This window comes from Lepidochelys kempii, chromosome 5 (genome assembly GCF_965140285.1).
Source record: "Lepidochelys kempii isolate rLepKem1 chromosome 5, rLepKem1.hap1, whole genome shotgun sequence".
In the NCBI taxonomy this organism is placed as follows: Eukaryota; Metazoa; Chordata; order Testudines; family Cheloniidae; genus Lepidochelys; species Lepidochelys kempii.
The window spans coordinates 9943816-9959691 of NC_136384.1; the positions used below are offsets into that span (position 1 = coordinate 9943816).

The window sequence follows — 15876 nt, forward strand, 5'->3', positions numbered from 1 at the left end:
GAAATGAGAGGAATTCATCATTTAAGTAGTATAGTATCACAGTGATCCTGATAAATATTGGTTAACCAATGAATACTTAGATTTCCCAAACATATCTTGCAATCATGTATTTTCCTGTCTAACAACATGATGGCAGTGTGACGGGTTAGGCCCCTTAGGAAGCCCCCTGATGTGCTGATATACCACTGAGTCTACTGAGTCTACCACTGAGTTCTGCCAGCATGGGCCCCCTTTAACCTGTCTTGCTGAGCCAGGCTATTAAAGCCTCCTTTAACACACACACAGGTAGGGCCACACCCAGCTGCAGATCAGCTCTGGGAAGATTCAGTTTAAGGGACTTGCTTCAGCACTCAGGTGTCCACCTCCCTTGGAGTGCAGACCCAAAGATGTGTTATGAAATCTGCCTCCTCCCTCAATGTGGAGGAAGGTATGCACAACTTCTTGCCCCTCCCCCCCCAGTTAGAAATGATAGAAACTGGGTTTTATTATTATATTAAACCAATGTTATTAACTACAAAAGGCAGATTTTAAGTGATAAAAGGGGTAGCAAACAGAACAAAGCAGATTACTAAGCAAGTGAAACCAAACACACAAACTAAGCTAGTTTCACTAAAGAAATTGGTTACAAATAGTATTTCTCACTCTAGATATTGTTGCAGGCAGATTACAGAAAGTCTTGAAAGGCTGTTATATTGGTCTCTCTTGAGACCTCAGGTATTATTACTCACAAGCTAGACGCTCTTCCAATTTATTTTTGGTTTTGTTCAGAAAAATTATTCCAGTGATTTTTTTTTTCCCCTCCAAGTCTAATGTTAATAGTGTGAGCATTGTTAGCATTAGGGACTCACTGATGACTTAGTTGTAACTTCACTGTCACCATAAGATTATAGGAGCCAAGTGTGAAAGCAGTATAACACTGGCAAATAGAATTGTGTAAACGATACTATTTGCAGGACTTTAAAATATTTATTTTAGTTTCACTTTCATGGTGTATTAAATCATTCCCTGCTGATCTAATGTTGGAAGAAATAAGGTGACTTTCAGATTTTAAGCATATGTAGCCTTGTAAATGTACATACAACTATACAGTATTAGATTTTAAGATTTCATTAATACATAAGAAGATACCTACTACATTTCTCTTTGCATTTCATTTTATTTCAAAAGTTGTTCTTTATACTCCCTATGTTCTTGCTTTCCCAGTTTATCCATTTTTCAAGAATTAAGCTAATGGTAAACCTACTACTATGAACAGTATGGAACACAGGATATCCAGGATATGGAATATTTTTGATTGTTTATAATTTACTTGTCATTGCAGCTGGTTATTGTGTTATTACCTATATCCTTGGAGTTGGAGACCGACATCTGGATAATCTCTTGCTAACAAAAACAGGTATTTTAAAAAAAAAAAATCATCAAATTCTGCTACAGTATAACTTTGCAAATATATCTTGGCCTAATGTTTTGTTGAATTTTATTTTATGGACACTCTAACATCCAACAAATGATAGTTGTGGATTAGACTTTTTTTTTAATGTTAAGGCTACATCAGACGATCTAAAGTTGACTTGTTAGTAATTTATAGCTTGAGATTGAACGTATTAGTGAGGTAGCAAGTAGGGAGCAGACTGCATCATGCATAGAATTAAATACTTATTTCACCATGTAAAATGAGTGCATGTTGGATACTGATGTCAATGGAGAGGTATATAATGGGAGTCTAGTAATTGCAGTTAAATACCAATATTCTTATACACAATACATTTTCTCTCCACTTTTCAGTTTATACTGTTGTGCCTATCCTACATACATTCTTGTGTGTTTAAAGAAAAACTAGAATTCATAACTAAAAGTGGCTTGGAAACGAATTATTTTTTTCTTTACAGGCTAATGTACAAACAATGCAATAATACTGAAATTCCTGTTCTGTGCAAATTAAGGACTGCTAAAAATTTTGTCAGTTACAAAATTGGTTGACTAAAATGTGCATTGCTGGAAAGCAACACTCAGCAGATTAAAATGAAATTGAGTTGCTTATTGTAACTGCCTCTCTGATTAATTTTGTCCTCAAAACAGGAAATTTGACACTGATAACTTAGACCTTTCAAGTTTTAGCTGAAACGTTAGGAAAACGATGAAATTAATGGGTAATTACTAATTAGAAAGTAATGCTGGCTCCAAAAATCCTAATTGTTCTTTATAAAATTGTTTAATTTTTCATAGGCTCTTTCACACAGTCTCAAAGCAATTTCAGGATCTATTAATTGTGTGCCCGTTGTAAAAAGACTTTTTGCAGACAGATTTGGCAGCTATTATACACTCAGCTGCATTCCAAATACAGTACAAGTTTAAACATGTTTGGTTAGTACTAGTTATATTGATATTCGACCATCTTGATTATTACACCAAGATATCCCTGCTCATTCCTGCGGTTCTAATACTGTTTTTAACCTAAAAGTGGTTCCATGTGTCCTTCTGTCAATTCCTAGAAGGAATCGGCAACGTGTGGCATGCGAGCTGATTTTTACTGGCATGCTGCTGCCAGCCGGGGTCCCGGCCCCCAGTCTCACTCAGCCCACTTCCTGCCTGGGTGAACGGAACCCCAGGCTGGCAGCAGTCTGAGCGGGGCCGGCGGACGGGACCTTGGCTAGCAGGAGCCGGCGGACGGGACCCCAGACCGGCAGCGGGCTGAGCTGCTCAGCCCACCGCTGGTCTGGGATTCTGTCCGCCGGCCCTGCTCAGCCCGCTGACAATCTGGAGTTCCGGCTGCCGGCCCTTTGCCAGCCGGGGTCTTGGCTGCCCGCCTGAGTGAATGGAATACCCAGCCAGCAGGGGGCTGAACGGGGCTGGCAGCTGGGACCCTGGCTGGCAGGAGCTGGCGGAACCCCAGACTGGCAGTGGGTGAGCCGCTGCTGGTCTGGGGTTCTGTCCGTCACCCAGCTCAGCCCGCTGACAGTCTGGGGTCCCAGCCGCCAGCCCCTTGCCAGCCGGGGTCCTGGTCACCGGCCCCACTCACCTCGCTGCTGGTCTGGGGTTCCAGCCGCTCGGCCCCCTGCCAGCCGGGTCTAGGCCTCCGGCCCTGCTCAGCCCTCCTGCTGGCTTGGGGTACTGGCAGCCAGCCCAGGGCTCTGTTCCTGGCCTGGGCCCAGCGCTCTGCAGCCTTTATAAAAAAAAAATTGCACTACAGTTAGCTTAAAAACTCAGCCCGCTGCCTACCTGTGTGAACGGAACCCCAGGCCAGCAGCAGGCTGAGCGGGGCCGGTCGCTGGGACCCCACTGCATGCATCCGATGAAGTGAGCTGTAGCTCTCGAAAGCTTATGCTCAAATAAATTTGTTAGTCTCTAAGGTGCCACAAGTCCTCCTTTTCTTTTTGCAGATACAGACTAACACGGCTGCTACTCTGAAACCTTAAAAACTTGAAAACTTAAAAACTTTGTATATTACAGTAATTGTTAAATGTATAATGTTAATAAATACATAGGTTTGATGAAACAAAGTAGTTGTACTTATGTGCCTGTGCTTAATTTGTGTTTTCGATGATTTACCTTCTCAAAAAATCTTGCATGTCTCGCACCTGCAGGGAGTGCGTGCACCCCAGGTTAAGAACCACTGCACTTAACTGATAAGATCTGCATTTTAATTTAATTTTAAATGAAGCTTCTTAAACATTTTAAAAACCTTGTTTATTTTACATACAACAATAGTTTAGTTATATAATGTAGACTTATAGAGAGAGAGCTTCTAAAATCATGACTGTATTACCGGCACGCAAAACCTTAAATTAAAGTGAATAAATGAAGACTTGGCACACCACTTCTGAAAGGTTGCCGACCCCTGTCCTAGAATCTTAAATGCATGTCTAAAATCCTTAATATTTTTTCTCAGTGTTTCTAACGCATGTTGTTATAATTATACAGGCAAAGGTATAACAATTATCTGAAATGCATGTTTAAAAAACCCTGTGCATTAAAATTGAGAGAGAGAGAGATTCTGGAAACTTTCATAAGCAAAACTTTTTTAAAAAAGCAAATTAGGCAATGGCAGAAGTTTTAAAAACAATAGGCACGTGTGTTTGAAAATGTTTACAATTGAATTGGACTCACCAAATTGTGCACTAGCTAGCCTTTGTAAATATAGAGCTATCCTTTTTAAACACATTCTTCCTACCTACCCTTCTGTACCCTGTTGTTTGTTAAACTTGTTGCATCCTGTCTTAATTGCTGTAGCTTGTAAGCTCTTAGAGGCAGTGACCATATAATATAGTTGTAGTGGTTTATAGTTAAGCATGGTCATTGTCTCAATTACACTGTTCCTGGTAGGGTAGTTTAGCCCTCCCGCAAAACCTTACCTCTTCCCTTTCTGAGGTAAACGAGTCCAACAGAACTGAAGTCCACAAACCTTCACCCCTTGGTGCATTGCTAAACTTTGATGGTGCAGGGGTTCACAGGCAGTTCTTTACTAAACACACACATCACATTCCTTCCCAGAGTTCTTATCCTCCTGCCTGCTTCTTGGCCCTCCTCTCCAGCTATTCCACAAGCTTTTTTCCCTGTAGGTTCCCTCTATGCTTTCCTCTCAGCTGGAGTCACTTCACTTCATGTTCTCTCCCTGTTCTGAGAAGGTTACTTATGGTCCCAACCCCTTTCCCAGAAGCTTTTGCTCTCAACCTGAGCACCCTAGAACTTGCAAGTCCCAGAATGTGTTTGATGTGGGCTTCAATAGTAACAAGTGTACTGGGCCTTGGTTTGGGCATGTCTTTAAAGAGCCAGTACACCCTGAGACATGTTCTTTGTAGAACACTTAACAAAAAGGCTCCCTATTCCTGATTGCAACCTCTTTGCATTGTTAATTATATAACAGTTGAAGTCAATCTGAGATCCAGAAACTCAGCACCTCTGAATATCTAGGTACTTAGTCTAACAATTGGGACCCAAAATAAAGAGGCAATTTCTGAAAATGTTAGCTTCACTTCAGTTGTTCTCTGTAAAAGGTGGGTAGTATGTATTACTTTCCAGAGAGTATGAGGCTTCAATAAATAAGGGCAGAGAATTAAAGCCAATCAGCTGGGGAGATGGGAACAGAACTTCAGACCACTAGACTCCCAAACCTGTGCACATTTCCTTGGAGAGGGTATTTTTATAGGGACAGGTGTGGAGCATTCAGCTGTCACGTAGTTTTCCAGCTAACAGAGTATGACCTTTCTTAGCTGCCTCCTTTATGAGCTTAGCAGTTACCCATGCAAAATGTTCTCCGTATTCACAGAATGATTTTCAAAGGCTCATAACTCAAAAAAAAAAAAAAAAAAAAAAAAAAAAGCTAATTTTCTGAAAGGCTTAAAGGCAATTAGGACTATCTCCATGCCAAATATCACCTTTCTACCTTCAGTTGTTACTTCTATAAAGTTGATCTTTTTTATTATGAAGAAAGAGTGTATTTTTCGTCATATATTCAAACAGAGGAACATTTTCTTATTCTCTCCTTACCCTCCACCCCTCAAAAAAAATTTTTAAAAAAAAAGTACCTTGGACATAAACCTAGGATTGAGATTTTGAGCCTGAAAGATGATCATTTTCTGAAGCCCCAGACTGTTGAAAGTGACATTACCATGGGAAGTGTCATGCAACCTTAACCATAGCAGGTCACAGTTAGCACCCCATTTTGATAGTTGTCAAGGTTTTGTGAAGTTGGAATGTGTGGGTGATGTAAATAAATGTATTGTTATTTCTTCATTGTCACCCTAAAACTGGTCAAACACAGTTCCTGAATTGCAGAGATTAGTTAAATTCCAATATGTCAAATTTGTTTACTGAAGAATGTAAGGCTTCTAGCATTCAATTTATAATTTCCCTAATTACATAGCATTTTTCCAGCCTGACTCTTTAAGTCCACCTGATAACATTTTATTATAAGTATAAAAACATAATTAGCATAGTGTATGTTTCTGCTATTTTATTAGACCTCAAACAGGCTGGTGTAGTAAAAGGATTTGGGGACCAAACCAGTTACAATGGCTTTACCCATTTCAATTTATGGCAAATAAAATGTAGGTCCACGGTCTTGACTGAACTTTAGGTAACTTGAGCTTGTCACACACCATTTATGATGATCTGGTATCTACATTATGTTTAACAATTCTGAAGAGTTTCCAAATTCTTACTTGTGTCTGGAAGTGTGTTGTAAGACGATGGTTTTCAACCTTTTTTTTTCATTTGCAGACCCCTAAAAAAATGTCAGGTGGAGGTATGGACTCCTTTGGAAACCTTAGACATAGTCTGAGGATTCCCAGGGGTCCACCGACCACAGGTTGAAAACCACAGTTGAAATATATTGGTTTAACATCCTTACATTCAGTAAATACCCACCATCTGGAATTTGATATTTACCCAAAGCCCCTCTCTCATAATTACGTTAGCATTTTTGTTATTTTTAAAGGTGAAACTGGTATCACTGTAACTAAATTAAAACCTTTCTTAAATTAAAACAGAGTAATCAACAGAACACAACATTAAATGGCTGGAGAGAAAACTGAGCCAATGTATAAACTCTGATTTTGTTAAATGATGCACTTAAGTATTAATGCAGAGTATGAATTTTGATATGGAATGAATCTCTGACCTAAGCTCTTTAGTAAAGGTTTTATTTATTTCCTGGATGGGCCGCAGTTTGTGTTCATTTCATTTTTATCAGATTTAAATTGTTTGAAAACTAGCGTGAAACTTTAACAAAATATCTTTGTCCCAAAACATTTACTCTCCTTTGTATTTGCATCTAGTTTTGTGTGTCAGTTTGCTGTTTGTATTGTGAACCTGTAAAATATTTTTGAATACAATGCGTACGAAAGGCTGCAGAAAATAAAGCCCCTGTCTTGCACTCCAATTCACATGAAAATCCTTACACTGGGGACTGAATTTAGTTTTTCCACTGGAAAATCCTAAGCAGTGCAGCAGAGGGCAGTACTTATCCATGATAAATTCTGTCTGAAATTCCTCTTATCTCTGTGTTGTAATATATACTCCATAAGATAGTAAAACAATGTGGGTTTGAATGTACCTTTTTCCTTAATGATTTCCTTTGTGACTGGTAAGCAGACTTCTCAAAATCTTAAATTCTGCATCAGTTTGAGGAAGAAAAATATATAAACTGATATTTATGGTATTTTTGAAAGTGTGGAACCTGTTTATTAAAAGTACCTGTATGGAATCAATCCTACAAACACTTGGTATCCGGCCTTATACTTACCACTGAGTCTCCCATTGACTTTGGTGCAAAAAGACTAGTTCTAGTCTTCTCTTGTGGTTGAGAAGCTAAACACAAACATTTTTCTGGCAATATAGTTTGTATAACCACAAAGCTTTCCCTTCTTAGCAGGATTTGTTTAAACCGTGCAAGCCCTCCTGGGCAATGGGGGGCCATAAATAGGGTACTACTGGACCCAGCTGTGGGTTTCAGTACTCGATCTTATGTTCCATGTGGGAGGAAATTCAACAGATCCCAGGAGCCTTTTATGGCTTTCTCTTAATAGTCCATAGCTGTCGGCTCCTTCAAGTCTTGCATTTAAAGTCCATTCCATAGGGCTTGTCTTTCCTCTCAACACATGGGAAGAGGTGTAATTCCTTTGTGGGATAGCATGAGTATGGGCACCATCACAGCTCTTTCTGTAGAGGGTATTTTGTGCTTATGACAAAACTAAATGTAAAATTAGTCCTTTATTAGGCAGAATACAGCATTAAACATGAACACCAGGATATGAAAACAGCTCTTCCCTACTCTACATCAGAAACATGTAATCAGTGTACTGTAGAACCAAGATAACAATACATGTAGTAGTTTATGGGCTCTAAAATTTTCTGTAAAAAGAAAGGGAGTACTTGTGGCATCTTAGAGACTAACACATTTATTTGAGCATAAGCTTTCGTGAGCTACAGCTCACTTCATCGGATGCATGCAATAGAAAATACAGTGAAGAGATTTATATACACAGAACACGAAACAATGGGTGTTACCATACACACTGTAACGAGAGTGATCAGGTAAGGTGAGCTATTACCAGCAGGGGGGAGTGGTGAAGAAGAAAAAGAAAAAAAAACTTTTGTAGGGATAATCAAGGTGAGCCATTTCCAGCAGTTGACAAGAACGTGTGAGGAACAGTGTGTGTGTGTGTGTGGGGGGGAAATAAACACGGGGAAATAGTTTTACTTTGTGTAATGACCCATCCACTCCCAGTCTTTATTCAAGCCTAAGTTAATTGTGTCCAGTTTGCAAATTAATTCCAATTCAACAGTCCCTTATTGGAGTCTGTTTTTGAATTTTTTTTGTTGGAGAATTGCCACTTTAGTTTGTCTCCAGAGCTTAAACGGGACAGTGTCACCATGTACTCTTTAACAAAAAAAAAAAAAAAAAAAAGGGGGGGGGGGGACAAAGAAAAATGAATCCAGAGTCTGAGTAACTTTTAAATAGTATGTCCTTATTCTTTTTGTTTGTTTGTTTGTTTGTTTTAAATCAGGGAGCTAAAGGGGCTTCTACAAAAGAAGAGATTGACCATACAGGAGAAACAATAAAATTGACACTTTACAAAGTATTGTTGAAATCATAAAGTAAACAAAATGAAAATAGATCGCTCTTTTTCTCTTCTCCCCTCCCCCCATTTTTACCGGTAACCATAGCTGATTTATTTCATTTTTTTATTGTCCCTTTAATACTGAAGCATTTGTAATTTTTTTAGATTTATTTTAGTAAGCTCAATTATTTTTACTCTGCCATGTATTGTTTCAGTATATGTTCAGTAAAGAGATTTAGTGGTAACGAACAAAGTATTAATTACATTTAATAGATAAAAGTATAATTGTGTAAACTAAGTCATGTAGCTTCTCATTTTTTCAAACTCGAAAGCCTTTCTGATACATGAATACATATTTTGGCAATTCATATACAATGTACCTGAGCCTATGTAACTTAAAATGTACGTATTATGCCTCGGTATTGTTTCTGTAAAATACTTCAAAATAACAGCACTGCAAGCGATTCCTTTTGTATGAGAATAGATATTGTCTTGCATCTCACCGAATTGAGATGCATTATAAACTAAAAGAAAAGGAGGACTTGTGGCACCTTAGAGACTAACCAATTTATTTGAGCATAAGCGAGCTGTAGCTGATGAAGTGAGCTGTAGCTCACGAAAGCTTATGCTCAAATTGGTTAGTCTCTAAGGTGCCACAAGTACTCCTCTTCTTTTTGCGAATACAGACTAACACGGCTGCTACTCTGAAACCTGGCATTATAAACTGTCATTGATTCCTATGCATTTTTAATTTGTTGCTTCCAAAGCCAAGATCAGGCAGTATGGCAGCAACTATGTAATGAGACACTTTGTCTTCCAGCAAAATACGCAGTTTCAAACAACATCAATCGATCATTGCTGCATCACAAATCGTTGCATATATAAATACTGGTACTTGAATGCCATCCGTCAGTAGACCCTTCGCTGCCTTAGAAAGAACTGCTAGTTGTGAAGCTGAATTGTCACCGACTTGATGGAACACATTTAAAAAGACTAAAGTTCCCAGAAGTTGCATCTTTTTGAAACAACCCATCTTAAAACATTTGTCTCTTCCATTTATTGAAGGCAACTTGTTTTGGGGGTTTTTGTTTTGCTTTTGTCCCCTCTTTTATTTTTATTATTGAAAGCATGGAGCCAGTATGACTGCATCAGTAAAACAAGTTGGCATATGAATGGAAATAGAGACTTTGGTCCTGACTTTATTTGCCAGCCGAATAAAGCATGCTCAAACCTCAAGCGTGTATGTGGCAGGGCACATTGCTCTTGAGTCTAAGAACGTAATGAACTCAAGGATTGTACCAGCTGTGAACTTTGTGGAGTCTTACCAAGAATGGGGACCCCAGCCTGACATTAGGGAAAGAACACGGGTTTTTCTGCATGCCTTGGTCTCATTGGAGAGAGCTGCAAAGTCAGAACAGGATTGCAGGCCCCCAGACAACAGGGCCCTTGAACAGTTTTTTGTGCCTGATGCAAGCCCTTAAGTGTTCTCAGCTCTTCATTGTTACAATTGGATCGTCTAATGCAGCTCTTCTGAGGAGACGCCAAAGTGAAAGATAGTTGGACTCCAGATGCTCCCCAAAAGTGCTGCAGGCACTATAAGTAGATTTGCTGATTTTACCAGACCCTGTTGTATGTAAAATAAAGAAGCTTTAAAACATTCTCTCTCTCTCTCCCTATGTATGAATATATAAAAAAATAAAAAAAACGTGATGAGAGAGAGAGAGAATGAACATACTAGCTTGTAAACATCTCCAAAATTAATTATCCTCCAAATCCCTCCTTAAAACTCCTTTTCTGTTATGCCTACTAAACCAGCAGCCTTGCCATTGTCCTAAGACCACTGCCTATCATGCTGACTAATATTGTCTCCTTGTTTTCTTGGATTCTCCTGGCAGTAGCCATCTATCTATTGTCTTATCCTTAAATTGTGAGCTCTTTAGAGCAGGGACTGTCTTACTAAATTCTGTGTTTTATACAGTGCTCAGCACAATGGGGTTCTGATCCATGACTAGGGCTCCTAGGTGCAACAGTAATACAAATAGAAGTGCAGAATATATTTATCTGGATCACCTTAAAGTTTTTGTCAGTGTGTTTAGGATTTAACATCTGCACACTGAATGAATTTGAACAATAAGCACATCACTTTACACTCTCCTTTCTACTTCACTTTCCTACTTAGGCACAGACTGGCCTTGTCTAAATTAGTAAAATTAGGACTTGCAGAACGGCATTGGTGGTGAATTACCAGTGGTAGCAATGATGGAGAATTAGGAATTGTAATTTTCCAGCAGAGGTGCAACCACCATAAGGGTTCTGTTGCTTTCTCTTAGCAGGTCAGACCTTTTCATGGTGACAGCATAACTCTAGGGGAAATTGAATGCTACCATCCCATTTTCATGAGAGGAAGTTCCCCCTTTTAGCTGTGGCCCACCTTTCAGAGTATAAATTTTGCTACTTAATAAATATAGGATCCTGGATAGCAATCTTTCAAAATTACTATGGAAGCTGTAGTTTGAAACAAAATTAATGCCATCTTCAAAATTTAAATTCAATGTCAGTAAATTATCTTCCTGAAAATGGGGAAAGATGAACTTGGAGTAGTTTGAGGGGACTTTCAGCTTATTAAAATGTAAGAAGCCCTTTGGCAGTGGTGTTTAAAATCTAGTTTGCAGTTTTGTGGTAACTTTCATTCAAGGACTTCTAAATACTCAAGAGGCTTTAAGTAGTTAATCCTCATAACACTCCAGTGAAGTAGATAGAGGATGGATATCATAAGAAACAAAACACCTGCTAGTGAAATATATCTATCCGAAACTGCAGGGGACTCTAAATAGGTGGAGTGTAATTACCTGACATAGAATTTGGCCAGAGCACTGCTCTTGTAAAAAGTGCAGTTGGATCTTAATGATCATAAATTGCTAGGACCTGCGTTTTGTGTCATATTAGCTCCTGCAGCTCCTTGTAGCATTTATTCAGTCGTAATTAAAGGAAAGACCACTCCCTGCAGCACTGAGTTTTGGTTGGTGGTCTCCCAGTTTTAGTGCTAATCTGGTGTAACCCTACTTCAGTTGCAAGAATCTGACTGGATGACAATGCTGGCAAAGGTGCAGGTATTAATACTTGAGCATACGGAGGCAGAGTTTTAAAATTGAAGGGTTCTTTTTTTGTTTGTTGTTTTCCCCTTCAATCTACAGCCACAACACTTCACCTACCTGTATTTAGGGGACTCAATGGATATCACTCACATATATAAGTAGGGCCCTACCAAATGCACGGCCGTGAAAAACGCGTCATGGACTGTGAAATCTGGTATCCCCTGTGAAATCTGGTGTTCTGTGTACTTTCACCCTGTATTATACAAATTTCACGGGGGAGACCAGCATTTCTCAAAATGGGGGTCCTGACTCAAAAGAGGGTTGTGGGAGGGTTACAAGGTAGGGGAGTCATGGTTTTGCCAGCCTTACTTCTGCGCTGTCTTCAGACCTGGGTGGCCGGAGAGCAGTGGCTGCTGGCCAGGCACCCAGTTCTGAAGGCAGTGTCCCTCCAGCAGCAGCACAGAAGTAAGGAAAGGAGTACTTGTGGCACCTTAGAGACTAACCAATTTATTTGAGCATGAGCTTTCGTGAGCTACAGCTCACTTCATCAGATGTTGTGAGCTGTAGCTCACGAAAGCTCATCTTTCAAAAAAAAAAACATCTGATGAAGTGAGCTGTAGCTCACGAAAGCTCATGCTCAAATAAATTGGTTAGTCTCTAAGGTGCCACAAGTACTCCTTTTCTTTTTGCGAATACAGACTAACACGGCTGTTCCTCTGAAACAGAAGTAAGGGTGGCAGTACCATACCATGCCACACTTACTTCTGCGCTGCTGCCTTCAGAGTTGGATCAGGACCCCTACAGATACAACACCGTAAAATTTCAGATTTAAAGAGCTGAAATCATGACATTTAATATTTTTAAAATCCTATGACTGTGAAATTGACCAAAGTGGACCATGAATTTGGTAGGGCCCTATATATAAGTATCTAATTTGTGGGTGCAGTTTAATGTTGTTCAACTATGTAAATACTTGCTACACCGCAAATAGATTCAGGTACAAAAATGAAGTCTTGGTTAGGACTGTGCTGAAAACCAGGGAATTAAATGACCTACTTTTATAGATGGGAGAACAGACTCAGATCTGGATGCCAAAGCTTTGGATTGTATTTATTTGAGGATTTAAAATCCTTAATCCAAAAAAGTAATTTGTTCCTTAAAGATAAGAAATTTATTTATATATTCCATAAAGAAAACAAATTACCTCCTAAAATTGGGAAATCAGAAAAGATATTTCTGTTATCACGATTAACTACATTTCCAGCTGCTCTGCATGGACTGACTTCTGTACCAATTCAAATATTTTTTTGATTGGGTGGGGCTCGATGTGAGTGGACTCGTACCCATTTGCTTAGATAGGAATATAACTCTGATCTCTGGAGTCCCAGGTGAATGACTTAATAATTAGAGAATCCTTCTGATTTAAAGCTTCTCTGAGTTGAGCTGTTATAACAAGTTCAGAAAAGCTGGATTAGTAGCTGGAGCACAGGTGTGATGTGGCTGTCGGAATAAATGCAGTTTATCACATGATAATGACACTATATTTAGAAGGAAAGGAGTTTAATTGTATTCTGTAGAATACAGGGTTTTTAAGTTGCCTTTAAAATAAATGTTTACTACAGTGTCCACACTGGTTCACTACTGATTTGTAGAGTGGAAGGGTTGATGCTTCTATCAGGCTTCCGGTCTTTAATTCATACAGATTGCTCTGAAAAATACTGACATAGCTCTTGAAAAGGTTTCTTTCCCACCCAATTACCTAACTTCCAGGAAACTTTCAAATAAGTGTTTACAAATTTTGTCATGTTGCATAAAAACGATGGTAACTTCTGAAATGGGGTGCTGGTTTCGCCAGTGGACTTCAGCTGGATTTTTATCTGAGGCTGTTTTCAGGCACTGCAATATCTGTTGAATCTGAGCAATTTAAAACAAGTAGTGTATTGAGGAGTACCACTTTTGGAGGAAACTGGTTGATTAAATTGACAGGAAAGAACAGCTAAGATGTTTTTGGATGGCTTTTTTACATCCTTCCCTACAAATGTGTCTGGGTAAATAGTTATATTAAAAATTAAAGGACTGTGTAAGAACTTCACAACTGAAGGGCAGTCACAGTGTATGAATGGTGGAAACTCTCTGAAAAATAAGGCAAATGTTTTATTTTACTGTGATTTTAGTACAAAAATGTTACCTAGATTGGAGGGGGGGAGGCGGGGGGAGGGAGGAAAATCCTTTTCAAATGGATAAAGTTTTTTAGATCAGTGTCATTTTCTGCATAGCCCTTGTTGCTTAAGGAAAATGGATATGTTACCTTTGTTTCACAGTTTGTTTATAGTGTTTCACAGCACTACAGGTATTATTTAGTTACTAGCTATTTGCAGCACCCGTGGTGGGTTAGGTGTGTTTTGAGCTCTTAATCACACCAAAAAAAGCAAGTGCTGAGGAAGTAGATGTTGAGAGCTCTGGGTTAGTGGTATGGACTTCGTTGTGTGAGAGAGAGGCAGGCATGGGAGCCAAAGGTGGGAAAGAGAGCAGATCGGAGGGATCAACCCAGTGAATTTACAGAAATGAGGGATGAAAGAGGTGAGAGTGAAAGACTAAGTGGCAGAAAAGTCCATGTAGGTTGATATACTGAAGGCTGCAGGAAGTGCAGGTGAGTGTTGCTAACATTAAATGGAACAGTGATTCTTTTGCTGAAATAGTGGATTTTGAAGTTAAAATGGAAGCGAGGTTCCAGCTTTTTTAGTTTAATTAAATGCTACCCCAGACTTTCCCCACTGTTTGTTTTATATGCACATCAAGAGTAAAATAAAAATGAGAAATGTACTAAATTGTGGTACTGTTTATATAAGGCAAAACATACTGAAAGGATCCTTTTCAGTAAGACACATCTAGTTTATGCCATTTCTTTAAAGTATCTCGCAAAGTTTCCAAGTACAGGTTTTTCCACCCTTAAATACTTTGCAGCTTCCCAGCATCTAGCATCCATTGATCTGGTTGAAGTTGGATAGGTGTTAATATCTTTGAGATGACCTGGGTGATGAGGCTTTCTTCAAGGTCACAAAGCAAGCTGGTGGTAGAATCTACTACTGAACCCAAAAATCCTAACTCCTTATCCCCAGAACTAATCACTTAGGACACTGTCACTGCTTTTTAAAGTTAGACTTCTCCCTCTCTCCCCCATTGGACAGTGTCTTGTTTTTGGACATTGGATGGTCACTAAGACAGGTCTTAATGTATTTAGTAAAAAGAAAAGGAGTACTTGTGGCACCTTAGAGACTAACAAATTTATTTGAGCATAAGTTTTTGTGAGCTACAGCTCACTTCATAGGCTAATACCAGCAGGAGAGCCCCCCCCCCCCCCCCCCCCCCCCCGCTCTCCTGCTGGTATTAGCTCACCTTACCTGATCACTCTCGTTACAGTGTGTATGGTAACACCCATTGTTTCATGTTCTCTGTGTATATAAATCTCACCACTGTATTTTCCACTGAATGCATCCGATGAAGTGAGCTGTAGCTCACGAAAGCTTATGCTCAAATAAAGTTTCAGTTGTTAACCTCTAAGGTGCCACAAGCACTCCTTTTCTTTTTATCTGTAGATTGCATTCCACGGAGAGCACACACAAAAAAGAAATATCCTTTGTAGGAAGCTTAAAAATGACCACAGTGGACCAAATAAAGTGTCCACCTAGTTAATATCCTGTCTTTAGTAGGGGCTTTGAATCAGATATTTCAGCTGTGTCTTGAGGCCTAATTGTCCATTTCCTTATACAGGTGTAACTTGTTTGATCCTCAGAGTGGTTACAGCAATGTAAGAGTGCTGAGTTAGGCCCATCTGTGGCTCAGAATTATTTTTATTCAAGAGGACTCTGACACTTTGCATTATTGTCATAGCTGTGGACTAATCACTGGTGCACTGTGAAGTGTAATTTGGGAATTTAAAACTTTTGAGCAAGGCACCAGAGGATCATAATTGTTTAAACATTATCTTTCATGTTTCAGTCCTGAAAACAGACTGTTTATTAAAAGTCAATTATTTGTATCATTAATTTATATAAACCTGTGTCAGCATCAGCTGTTAAAATGTTAATCTGGTTTGAACTAAATTTTTTAGAAACATCTTAATTACCTATACAAATGTATTAATTAGCACTCTCTTATTCTGCGTTTACAGTGTTAAATACAAACATATTTAGTCACAAGAGTTTTTGTTTTATCTACTT

General features: G+C 39.0%; 1 protein-coding gene across 7 annotated transcripts in view; it reads left to right on the forward strand.

Annotated features, from left to right (window-relative positions):
• Positions 1–15876, forward strand: part of PIK3C3 (phosphatidylinositol 3-kinase catalytic subunit type 3) — a 137258-nt gene that overhangs the window by 76066 nt on the left and 45316 nt on the right. For 6 of the 7 annotated variants that reach the window (XR_012158836.2, XM_073343431.2, XM_073343433.2 and 3 more), the window contains one exon: positions 1322–1396. Coding sequence is in view for 6 of the 7 variants with exons in the window: in XM_073343431.2 (XP_073199532.1) it covers positions 1322–1396 (75 nt within the window). In the remaining variant the exon portion in view is untranslated. Of the gene's footprint in view, positions 1–1321; positions 1397–8507; positions 8807–15876 lie in introns of those variants that run through there. The other variant, XM_073343435.2, reaches the window with a different exon arrangement.